This window comes from Nelumbo lutea, chromosome 3, assembly GCF_056320005.1.
Source record: "Nelumbo lutea isolate HS-2025 chromosome 3, American lotus-T2T, whole genome shotgun sequence".
Lineage (NCBI taxonomy): Eukaryota > Viridiplantae > Streptophyta > Magnoliopsida > Proteales > Nelumbonaceae > Nelumbo > Nelumbo lutea.
Genome location: NC_142686.1, coordinates 95,421,616 through 95,434,260, shown reverse-complemented (window position 1 = coordinate 95,434,260; position 12,645 = coordinate 95,421,616). Strand labels below are relative to the sequence as shown.

Genomic DNA, 12,645 nt, shown 5'->3' with positions numbered 1-12,645 from the left:
CTTTCAATTGCTGAAATATACAACTTTCACCTCTTCCTTTCACAAGAAGCTTGACTGAATTAGCAGATAGTGGTTTCTACTTGGTGTTAGAGCAGGTTGAAGGTTCTGGAAGTGATTCTCTCATGCAGCCCTAGATCGGCCGACTACATGGAGATTTAAGAGGTTGATCGAAGCTCTCAGATAAGCCCAGTTTTGGATTTTCTTGATGGATCTATATACCCTGTAGCTGGTCTAGGGTTTCTCATCAGAATCAGGAAAAACTAGAGAAAGGGGAAGAGTCATGTTTTTGTTGGACTCTTCAATTTTGACCTAGGTAGTGGCGCCCTAATTTTTTAGGGTTCCTTGGAGTTTTTTATAAGGGGCGATTCAAGTCCCACGTGGTTTGGAGGCTTCAGAGAGGGCGATTGCTTTTTCTCTCTCTTCTCTCATCCTACAGAAAAGGAATCTTTCGTGGAAAGAAAGTCCAAGACACCAAAAGAGTGTCGTTGGTTCCAGAAGGTGTTTTGTTTGCTCTTGCTGCATTTTTTTTATTTGTTTTCTATACCCTTTTGAGAGGCATGGAGGGACACAGAGTTGAATATAAGCCCAAGAATGAAATGGGACCTGTGAGAGGAGGTGCTGGAGACCCCTTCGAAGCTGGGACCATTACTATAGTTAGGTTGGATGGTACAAACTACTTGGAATGGTCCCAATCTGCAAAGATGGCCATTGGGGCTTGTGGAAAATTGGGGTATATTATTGGTGAAAAGGTGAAACCTAAAACTGGCAACTCCTAGTGGGTGCAGGAAAATTATATGGTAATGACATGGTTGTGTAATTCCATGTTGCCACATATAAGTAAAAATTTTTCATGGGCAAATACTGGTAAGGAGAAATGGGATGGGATTGCAGAAACCTATTCACAAAGGGAGAATGTTGCTAGGGCTTATCAACTGAGAAATCAGATTATTGCTACAAGGCAGGGAGATAGATCTGTTGCAGCTTATTTTTCAGTCCTTAAGACCCTGTGGCAGGAGGTCGACCATCTAGAGACTTTTGTTTGGGAAACCACCAAGGATGCAGCTACCTATCAAAGACACTTAGAGAAGTATAGGGTGCTCGAATTCCTTGTTGGCCTTAACCTTGAGTATGACATTGCACGACAGCATCTTCTTTCCAGGGACAGTGTCACTCTCTCCCAAGCATATGCCTTTGTGTCAGGAGAGGAGTGCAGGAGGGATGTAATGATGAAAAATCTCATTTCTGATCAGTCCGCTATGGTAAGTGCTATCAAATCTAAACAGAATGGCAATGAAAACAAGAAGGAAGACAAAAGGGACTTAGTCTGTGACTACTGTAAGAAGTCTAAGCATACAAGAGATACTTGTTGGAAGCTTCACCCACATCTTGTGCCGACCAGATTGAAGAATAAGAAAGGAAATGCGCACATGGCAGTTACTGGTGACACTCCGCCCCCTACTACAGCTGCTTTGGAGTCTGTTGCAGCTGCTGCAGTAAGGGTCGAGCTTGAGAGGTTTGGGTTACTTCTGAATCAAAGGGATACAGCTAGTTCCAGTTCAACCACAAGCGGACAACAAGGTACAGGTAGCACAGGTGGAGCTCACTCTACCTCCTTTTGCCCACACAGGTAGTTCACATGTCACTGCAAACTATGTTTCTGCTTCAGGTAAGGAGAGATCTCCTTGGATTATAGAATCTAGAGCCTCAGAGCACATGACCCATTGCTCCACTATTTTCTCCTCTTACCAGCTCTGTTCTGGCAGAGATAGGATCTTCATAGCTAATGGATCCCCTGTTCCTATTGCTAGGAAGGGATCTGTCAAGATTAATGATTCTATTTGTTTACCCTCTGTCCTCCATGTGCCTAGATTGAGCACCCATTTATTATCTGTTAGTAGTTTAACTAAGAATCTGAACTGCTCAGTAATTTTTTCTCCTAGACGCTGTATTTTGCACAATCGGGATTCAAAGAGGGCAATTGGGAATGGTCGTGAAGTGAATGGAATCTACCTCCTGGATGCTCTTCCTCTTCACCAAAGCCATCATGTTTGTAGGGACAGTGAGTCAAAATCTGTGGATCAGATTATACTTTGGCATAATCGTCTGGGTCATTTGTCTTTATCTTCTTTGAGTTCTTTGTTTCCAAAACTGTTTAAGTCTGTGAGTCTGCCAAGTTTGAAGTGTGAAGGTTGTGAACTTGGAAAGCATTGTAGACACTCTTTTAAACCTAATAATAAAAGATGTTCTTCTCCTTTTGATGTTATTCATTCGGATGTGTGGGGCCCTTATCATGTTCCCTCTATGGGCGGCTATCGCTATTTTCTCCTGTTTGTGGATGATTTCTCTCGATATTCCTAGATTTACCTGATGAAATCCCACGATGAAGTACCATCCTTGGTGAGGCAATTCCACCAGATGGTACTAACACGATTTGGAACGAGAATAAAGATGTTCAGATCTAACAATGCTAGGGAATATTTTGAGAGACATCTTGCCTCATATCTGTTGGAGTATGGTGTTGTCCATCAGAGTAGTTGCTCCTACAGTCCACAGCAAACTGGTGTTGCAGAGAGGAAGAACAGACACATTGTTGAAACAGCAAGAAGCATGATGATCGCAGCTATAGTTCCGGTTCATTTTTGGGGTAATGTAGTTCTCACGGCAGTATATCTGATTAACAGGGTGCCTTCTCGTATACTTGGATTCAGCACTCCATTCAACCTTCTTTTTTCCTCAGGGGGAGATGTTTCATATTCCTCTAAGGGTGTTTGGGTGTGTCTACTTTGCGCATATCCTTGGTCCTTACTGTTCGAAGCTTGATCCCAAGGCAAAGAAATGTGCTTCCTTGGATATGTAGAGAATCAGAAAGTGTACTACTGCTATGATCCAGTCTCTGGGAACTAGTTTGTTACTATGGACATTACCTTTTTTGAATCTACGTACTTTTTCTCAAGGAATCCTTCTCAGGGGGAGTGTTTTGGGGAAGTAAGTCAGCAGTCTATCCCTCTCCCAGTTCTAGTCCCTCCTGTGCTTGACCACCACCCGATGTCACCTACCTTGCCACCTCCTTTGCGTTTCGTCTCACAGCATTACTCACGGCAGAGACTTCATAAGGCGAATGATTCCACTACAGCAGAACTCATACCACTTCCTGTCGATCCCTTGGAGACTCCAGATTCGGCTGATACGGATTCAGGTATTCCTCTTGATCCCACTACTATTTCGGTTCCCATTGGTCCTACTAACACTGTTATAGATAACCTTGATCTCCCTATTGCTCTTAGAAAAAGGAAGAGAAAGTGCACTGCTCATTGTATTTCACAGTACTTATCCTACAGTGGACATTCTCCTTCCTACCGTGCTTTTCTCTCTTCTCTGGATTCAGTGTCTATACCCAAGGGTGTTAGCGAGGCTCTCTCCAAACCTGAGAGGAAGACAGCTATGCAAGAAGAGATGGAGGCTTTGATTAAGAATCAGACATGGGAAATTGTGGACCTACTAGAAGGCAAGGAGACAGTTGGGTTTACACAGTAAAGTATAAGGCAGATGGAAGTATAGAGAGGTACAAGGCAAGACTTGTTGCGAAAGGGTACACATAGACCTATGGCATTGATTATCTAGAGACATTTGCGCCAATTGCAAAGATGACCTCTGTTCGGATAGTCCTTTCTCTTGTTACCTCATACTCTTGGCCCTTGTTTCAACTGGATGTGAAGAATGATTTCCTAAATGGGGATCTGCAAGAAGAGGTGTATATGGATCTTCCAGCTGGTTTTTATGATAATGATGAAAAGGGAAAAGTATGCAAGCTGAAGAAATCACTATATGGCTTGAAACAATCTCCCAGAGCATGGTTTGACAGATTCAGAAAGGCCCTGATTGTTTTTGGCTACACTTAAAATCAATCTGATCACAACTTGTTTGTGAAGCGCAGGAGATCTTTGGTGTCAATCCTAATTGTTTATGTGGATGATATTATTGTCACTGGGAATGATCTGAGTAAGATTGATAGTCTGACGAGGAACCTGCATAAGGAATTTGAGATTAAGGATCTTGGAGAACTGAGATACTTCTTAGGCATCGAAGTTGCAAGATCGAAACATGGAATTTTTATCTCTCAAAGGAAGTATGTCTTGGACCTTCTCCAAGAGACAGGGAAGCTTGGAACGAAGGCAACTAGCACCCCCATTGATCAGAACCATAGAATCAATGCATCAGAAGGTGAACCAGTAAAGGACCTTGGGAGATACCAAAGACTTGTGGGTCCGCTACTATACTTGTGTATGACAAGACCAGACATCTCCTATGCAGTAAGTGTAGTGAGTCAACACATGCATGCTCCACGAGACCAGCACTGGAAGGCAATTGACAGGATCATTGATTATTTGAAGGGACATCCAGGCAGAGGCATATTGTTTACTGATCATGGACAGTTGAAGCTAGAGGCTTATACAGATGCAGATTGGGCAAGATGCCTTGATGACAGAAGATCAACTTCAAGAATGTGCACCCTAGTTGGGGGTAACCTAGTCTCATGGAAGAATAAAAAACAAACAATTGTGGCAAGATCAAGTGCAAAAGTCGAATATAGGGCCATGGCACATGGAGTTTCAGAACTTCTCTAGATCCATTCTCTGTTAGAAGAAATCGGTGTACAGGCAGAAGAACCTATGATGCTATATTGCGATAACAAGGCAGCAATTAATATTGCCCATAATCCAGTCCAGCATGACCGAACTAAGCACATTGAAGTAGATAGACATTTTATCAGAGAAAGGGTAACTTCTAGAGAAATTTGTCTTCCATACATTTCTTCTGATTTGCAGCTTGCTGATGTTCTCACAAAAGGCGTTGCAAAGAATAAGCTGGAGCATGATCTACGCAAGTTGGGGATGTGTGACATCTACTCCCAACTTGAGGGGAAGTGTTGAGTGGGGCCACCGATTTGTGTTGTTGAGTGGGCCTATTTGTGTTTAGTTTATTTTCTTTTAAATTAAGTTGTTGGGCCTTGGGCCCATTAGTTTTTATTTTTTAAAAGGGTTGTAACTATTAAGTTTGAGTTGCCGCCCTACTAAGGGCATCATTGTAATATCTCATATTTAAGTTAAATATAAATAGAATGAGGGGCTGGCGGCTAGGGTTATGACACATAGTCTTAGTTGACCTTCTTCTCCTTTCTTCCCCTTTCTCTTTCTATTGCTGAAATCTACAACTTTCACCTCTTCCTTTCACAAGAAGCTTGACCAAATCAGCAGATAGTGGTTTCTACTAATATGTTAGAGTAGTGTTAACCAATAGAATATCATGAAATATAGAGTATTTTGTAACTTGTGAAGTACCAAAGGAGATTATTTGGCTAAGAAAGTTTGTTATATAATTTGGTTATTTCCTCTATCATTAAAAATAACATTCTCATTTTGTGCAAAAGATGCCAAAGAAGCTTAGGACTGTATCCAGTCTACCTCTCCCAAGACCTCAAATAGCTAGGACCAAGATTGGGTAATGGCCTTTTTTCGCTATGGGCTATTTCTTATACAATTATGCTTATTGTGTGACTAAAGTTTTTAATGGTGTTTAGGACAGTGTTGAGTAGGACTCATCATAGGAGATCTAATAACACATTTCCTTACATGATTAACAAATTCATAGTTGTCACTAGATGGAGTGGTCAAATTTTAATAATTTGAGCAACTCTAAATTGTTCGGGTGTTAGAAGATCGATGTAATCTAATTGAGTAGATTCATTAAATAATATGGGTTTGACAATGATACCACAAAGGCATGATACCAAATAAACTTAAAACCAATTAATTGGTCTCGTAGAGGTTGTAACCAATCAGGCAGTGTTCATCAAAATTTACAGGGGGATTTGATTGGTCAAAAATCTTCAGGTATCATGTCTTTTCAGCATCATATATTTACCTATATTACTTCTGATTGCAAGAATCACTCAAATGCAAAAACAATTTAGTTAAACTTTTGAAGTTCTCAAAAGTTATTTTATATGAATGCATTGGTTAATCCAAAGTCAATTACAACAAAGGTTTGATGCATTTAACTTTTCAAGATGGCTAGAATTTATTTTAGTTGTTTCTGTTAGATATTAAAGGAGGTTTATATCATCTGCAAGTTAAATAATTCATATAATATAAAAAACTGTTACTTACAACGTGGTGTACCCCTATTGCATGGGAAGTTCCGCTGGAGACATCCTAGCCCTTTAAAATTACTATATAAATAATGGAAATACTCCCAAAATCAGTAAGATAACCCAAACCTCAATTTAGATGATGAACAAGAAAAAAATAGATATGCCTTGATTAGGTAATATATTAATTACTTTAAAAAGAATTAAAATAATCTTAGAATCAATGGGATAATGTAGACTTATGAATGAAAAAACAGTGGATCTAGTGTGGTGATATATTTGTATTGCAACAACAAAAATTCTTTTAGATGCTATAAATATACATTAACTCACCTAAGGTTTGATTTATCAAATGTAAAGTTATTGCCTATCAAATTCCTGCACATTCCATACAACAAAGAAAAGAAACTATTACTAATTTCATATGCACTGATAAAAATATAAATAACATCAACAAATAAGTAGAAAATTATGTGAAATGTATAATTATCATATGAAATATATATTATCATATTGGGATTTATAGCCAAAATATTTGAACTACCCATTAGATTCTGATATATCATCATGGGTTAGGATATCTTAAATTGAATGTTAAAAAGCCCTTGGTATGTAAGAAAATACATAAAGATCTCTATTTTATGTTTTCCATAAACAAAGGGAAGTTTATGATTTCTTTGACTAATTCATTTCCACCTCACCGAGTTAATGTCCATAAATGCATATAGATGCAATGTAGAACTATTAAAAAAATTGTCTACAACTTTTTATGTTTTCCATAAACAAAGGGAAGTTTATGGTCTCGTAGAGGTTGTGCCTTTTTTGAAGCAAGGCACAAAAATACAAAAAAAAAATTGCTAAAAAAAATTGTCATAAAATTAATAAAAATGCCAAAAAGTTCAAAAAAATAAAAATATATATATATTAAACATAAAATTAATAAAAAATATAAACTTAAATTTTAAAATAAATGTTTTAAAAAACCTATTGTCTAAAATTAAAATACATAAACTTAAGATGTAAAGCATATTCAAATGAGAATCTAAAAATAAAATCAAACATATAAAACATTTTCAAGCATGTAAAACCTCTAATCTCTTTTTTCACTTAATTGCATTACTTCAAGTAGCTAATGTAATGTAAAACATATTACATTCCTGATTCTATGAGCCGCCTTTGTGCCATGCCCCTCGAGGCAAGCCCAAACAAGTCCACGTTAGGTCTTAAATTCTTAGTTTTCACACAAAAAATAATGATTTTATAGTTTTAATTGCTTTTTAAGAAGACATTTTATTAGGATGAATGAATGAACAACATTACCAAATTGGGGCATGGCACGGGGGTCGGCCCCGGCCTAGCCGCTATGTTCAATAAAAGCAAAAAAAAGCGTCAAATTTTCAAAAGGCGCACGCCTGGGCTGAGGCACAAGGCGCATTGTGCCCTTTTGAAAGGCTGCACCTAGGACCTAGGGATGCGCCTCGCCTGTGCACCTAGGCGCGCCTTTTAAATCACTGGTCCAGCCTCCAAGTTTTGCTTCAGAGGAAACAGAAGGCAAAGTTTACCAATGGTTTGAAGCAGTCTCCAAGGGCTTGGTTTGATAGATTTAATAATGCAATCAAGCAGGTTGGTTTCTAGTGTCAAAGTGATCAAACTCTCTTTGTTAAGATGGGAAGGGTATCAGGTGACAATTCTTATAGTTTGTGTGGATGACATTGTCATCATGAAAAATTGGGAGTTAGAGATAAAGAAGTTAAAGAGATTTGTGGGGGCTCAGTTTGATACTAGAGATCTGGGCCTTTTTAGGCACTTCATAGGAATTAAATTTGTGAGATTACACAAAAGCATCTTATTTCTCAAAGGAAGTTTCTAGATCTTCTGTAGAACACTAGTAAGGTTGGAGTCGGTCAAACCTGCAAATACTCTAATTGATAGTAATCATAAGCTTGGTGAAGAAGGTGGTGAGCCTCTCTCTAATGTAAGGTAGTTCTGGAGGCTTATTGGGAGATTGTTGTACTTATACATGACTAGACCAAACATTGCTTATGTTGTTGGGGTGTTGAGCTGGTGTATGACTGTATGCATGCCCCTAAGACTACTCATCTTGTCGCTGTAGAGAATGTTCTGAAGTACTTGAAAAGATTTCCTGGTAAAGGTATCCTCTTTTCCAAGCATGGCCACTTGAAGGTAGAAGTCTTCACTGATGCAGATTGGGCTGGCTCAGTTGACGATAGGAGATCTACTGCAGGTTATTGAACCTTTGTTGGAGAAAATTCGGCAACCTCGAGAAGCAAGAAACAAACGGTGGTTGCTAGGTCAAGTGTAGAAGCAAAATATAGGGTCATGGCACATTTTGTTGCAGAAATTTTGTGGTTTAAGAATATGTTAAAGAGCTGGGAGTTGAAGTCCACAACCTAATGTCATTGTATTGTGACAACAAGGCAGCAATCAATATATCCCACAATCTTTTGATGCATGAAAGAACAAAACATATCAAAGTCAACAAACATTTCATTCGTGAGAAACTTGAAGCTAGCGAAGTCTGCATTCCTTATGTAAATTCTATGGATCAGTTGGGTGACATTTTCACCAAGGGTGTTTCTAGTACCCACCATATCGATATATGTACCAAGTTGGGAATGATAGATATTTACAGCCCAACTTGAGGGAAAATGTTGTTAGGAATGTTATTAGGTCTATAATGGGCTGTAGGGGGCTGTTAGTGGGCCTGTTTTATGTAACTTTTCTATTAAGTTGTAATCAGGGGTATACTTGTAATATTCTCCTTTTATTTGAACTCCCTAATATATAAGTCAAGTGGGGTGCCACCCCCATTATCTTTTAGCAAACTATCTTCTCTTCTCTCCTCTATTTCTCTCTTCTCTCCATCTTCCATTCTAGAGATAGCATAAAGATTTTTTAAGAGATTGGTAGTAAAAGAGTAGCACTCACCTTTCTCAAATCATGGTAGCATTGAACTATATCAATTTTACTTAAATCAATACATATTGGCATATTGCATACAAATTATAATAGGAAACTAAAGATAAAAGTGACAAATCAAATCATGAAAAATAGGAAGTTTGTAGATCCATATTTCTTGTTAAAAATAGACCCATACATGGCTTGTTTGCATGATTTAATGTAACTAACTAAAAGTCGGGCCTTATCAAACTTCATTTGGAATTATTCTAAGTGTGATCACATGGACCTCACCTTAAATTGCACAAAGTGTGATATAGTAAAATCTAGAGATTCTTAATCTTATTGTTTCTAAGCTCTTTGTAATGTTGAATAACATAATTAGTTTGGTTGACCTTTTAACCAAAGTTTTGCAAGGGTAAAATATTTACGTCCCTTGTATAGGTTTTTTAAAAGGTAGTAAAAGTTCCAGGTGATTACCTCTCCATTTTGAGCAATATTTAGAGATAAACGAAGACAAATAAAACATTTTTATGAGAACTCTATAAAACTATTTTTGTGAACTATAATAAAAAGAAAATGATTGATACAATATTTTCTATTTAAACATACACATGTATATTTTGATTTGTCACCCAAGGAGGAAAGCTTCCTGATAGTTCATTGTATGACAAATCTCTGCATAAAAACATATGCAAATGAATAAAGCATTGCAAATATATAGACTATGTGACTTAGTTACATGAAAAGAAAGTACATACATTAAAATAGAGTAACCATAATAACATACATATTAAGAAGATTTGATCCTGTTTGCGTGGGAAGAGGACCAAATAAGCTATTATTTCCAAGAAATCTGTTGCATGAAAGAAATACCATGTGAAGAGAAAATATTATGAATTTTAAGAAAGTATAAGATAAACACATATTATTAGTTGTCAGGATGTGCTATCCAATAACTAATAAAATTTATATGTTACTTACAAGATATTGAGCCCTTGCAAAGTAAATAAGGAGCTAGGAATTTGTCCAGTTAAATTGTTGAAGCTTAAATCCCTATATAAATCAATGAACTAGACGAAATTAGAACAACATTATTTGTTTACTTCTTATACATTATTTTAAATTACTATAAATAGATTTAACTTACAAACTTCCCAATTTTGAGTATTCTCCAGTATTAGATGGAATGGAACCAGAAATCATATTATTTCTTAAAACTCTACAAAAAAATGAAAGTATAGCTAATGAGTGTAAATAATCTGTTACAATGTAACTAAGTTTCATTGCTTAGTGAATACTTATTTCTAATACTCTACAAAAAAATGAAAGTATATACTTATTTCTTATATTTATAAGTATTATTTCATTGCTTAGTGAATTCTCTTACAATGTAACTAAGTTCTTCATATTTTTAATGAAATCCAATGTCGAACTTGTGTTAGATAACTCACTTATTCTCCTGCAAGAAAAAATATTATACTCGGTATAATTTAATAAGTAATAATCTGTTAAATAAACGAAAATCAAGAACTTACAAATCAGTCAAGGAAGTCAAGGAAGAAAAGCTAGATGGTATTGGACCTTCAAAAGAGTTTCCTTGAAATCTCCTGTATAAATATAATACCTTTTTACAAAATATAATGAAAAAAGGAGCACACAATTTAAAAGATCATATAATTATAATGTATTCAAAGATAAAAGTTGTGCAATAGCATACTTACAAACTTTCTAGACTTGTCCAATTTCCAATGGAATCAGGTATTTTTCCTATAAATTTATTATCTGATGCCCACCTAACATCCAATAGGTTTCGTATAGATAAATAAAGTTAGTTCAATAATTTTCATTCTTATTCTAATAAAGGAATCAAATGTAAAATATTAAACAAAACTAATAAAAATCATAATTTCTTACATAGTTTTCACTTTTAATAGCTTAGAAAATGACGAAGGAATCTCACCACTTAGTCCAGTACTGCTTATGTAACTGTAAAAATGAAAAAGAATATAATCAAAGGCAAGCAATTTTATATTGTATATGGTACTAGTGGGTTTTCTTAAAACATTTTGCAAACACTTTTCTTAAAACATTATATATATATATATCATATAAATATATTTTGCAAATCCAAATCTCAAACACGATTGAAATCCACTGCCAGTAGTTTTTGGTTTCTATCAAAGAGAGTGTAGTCCTGATCATTCACTTTGTCCGACAAAGGGGCTAATCCTATCACTATGATCACCCACTTCAATGAATTCTCAGACTGCCCCAACATACCCAAGTTTTGACCCCCAAAGGATCTCACTGATTGGCATATCAAAGGCAGCTCGATCTGATACCTAGTGCAATACCATAATCAAGTCTAGTGGTTATGTGTAACTTTTCAGTTTTGCCCATCAATCTCTAAGGTCCAGGGCATAACTGGAAAATGGTCTGAGTCTAGTGCTTCAATCAAACACACACTACATGTGCTTCAGGTCTAACCCTAGCAGTTAAGACAAGTTGCCCCAACTTCTTTGACAGCACATTAGTGTCAGCCTTGGAAGGATAAACTCCCAAAGTCTATCCAACGACTGAGAACATTCTAACTAACACGAGTCTCATAAGTATCCAGTTTAAACGGTAATTAAACAGAAACACACCAATGATAACATGAAACAATTATGTACTTTTATTCATTTACAATAAATGTATCTGTACATCAATCCGATTGGAGCTAAGGGCATGCACTGTCTAACATGATAATGATGCCAAAGCTTATAAGAAGTTGGTATCTCAGCAGCGGGTTTTTGCTTTCTTGATGGGATTGAATCCTATGTATGAGCCTCTAAGAGTTCAGATTTTGGGAAGTCGCAAATTGCCTTTAGTCCAAGAGGTGTATGCCTTGGCCCAATTTGAGGAAAGTAGACGAAGTGTAATGGTTGCAACTGAGGGGGAGTAGCGGATTGCATTAGCTGCAATAGGTGATACTAATGTAGGAAAGAAAAGTGATCCCAAGAAAGCTGATAACAAGGACAAGTTGTGGTGTACTCACTGTCAGCATTCAAAACATACTCGTAACACATGTTGGGAGTTCTTTGGGAAACCGAAGTGGGCTATGAAAAAGGAAGAGCAAGGTAAGGAGGGTCTACTTATCAAAAACACAAAAAAAAGGCATAGGGTCAGAAGTACAATGCAGCAAATATGGCAGATCAAAATTTTCAGTCTATCAGTAGACCTGTTCATGGGCCGGGTAGCCTAACGGCCCGGCCTAGGCTTAGGCATATTCTTAGGCCCGCGGGCCTGAAGTTGGGCCCAAAACACTAAGCCCACTTTATTTTTGGGCCGGGCTCAGGATTTATCATAAAATCCAGGCCCGACTTTATTTTATATAATAAAAAATATATAAATATTTGTATATATTATATAATATATTTTATATATTAATTATTTTTATTTTTAACCCAAAACCCTAACCCAACTTTTCCCTCTTTTGGCCTTTTCTCTCTCTTTCGAATCCATCTTCACACTTTCTTTCTTCAACCTTTAAACTTCCCTGATCTTCTCACTCGATCACACACACTTGTTACCCT

General features: G+C 36.9%; 1 protein-coding gene across 3 annotated transcripts in view; it reads right to left on the bottom strand.

Moving 5' to 3' along the window:
* Nucleotides 1-12,645, bottom strand: part of LOC148866995 (putative LRR receptor-like serine/threonine-protein kinase At1g56140) — a 69,590-nt gene that overhangs the window by 37,048 nt on the left and 19,897 nt on the right. Inside the window, exons 7-16 of one of the 3 annotated variants that reach the window (XM_088981603.1) lie at nt 10,985-11,056; nt 10,792-10,863; nt 10,606-10,677; nt 10,458-10,529; nt 10,218-10,289; nt 10,052-10,123; nt 9,858-9,923; nt 9,680-9,745; nt 6,482-6,526; nt 6,168-6,229 (exon numbers count right to left, since the gene is read on the bottom strand). In XM_088981603.1, coding sequence (XP_088837729.1) covers nt 6,168-6,229; nt 6,482-6,526; nt 9,680-9,745; nt 9,858-9,923; nt 10,052-10,123; nt 10,218-10,289; nt 10,458-10,529; nt 10,606-10,677; nt 10,792-10,863; nt 10,985-11,056 — 671 coding nt within the window. The remainder of the gene's footprint in view (nt 1-6,167; nt 6,230-6,481; nt 6,527-9,679; nt 9,746-9,857; nt 9,924-10,051; nt 10,124-10,217; nt 10,290-10,457; nt 10,530-10,605; nt 10,678-10,791; nt 10,864-10,984; nt 11,057-12,645) is intronic. The other 2 variants (XM_088981601.1, XM_088981602.1) reach the window with 2 other exon arrangements.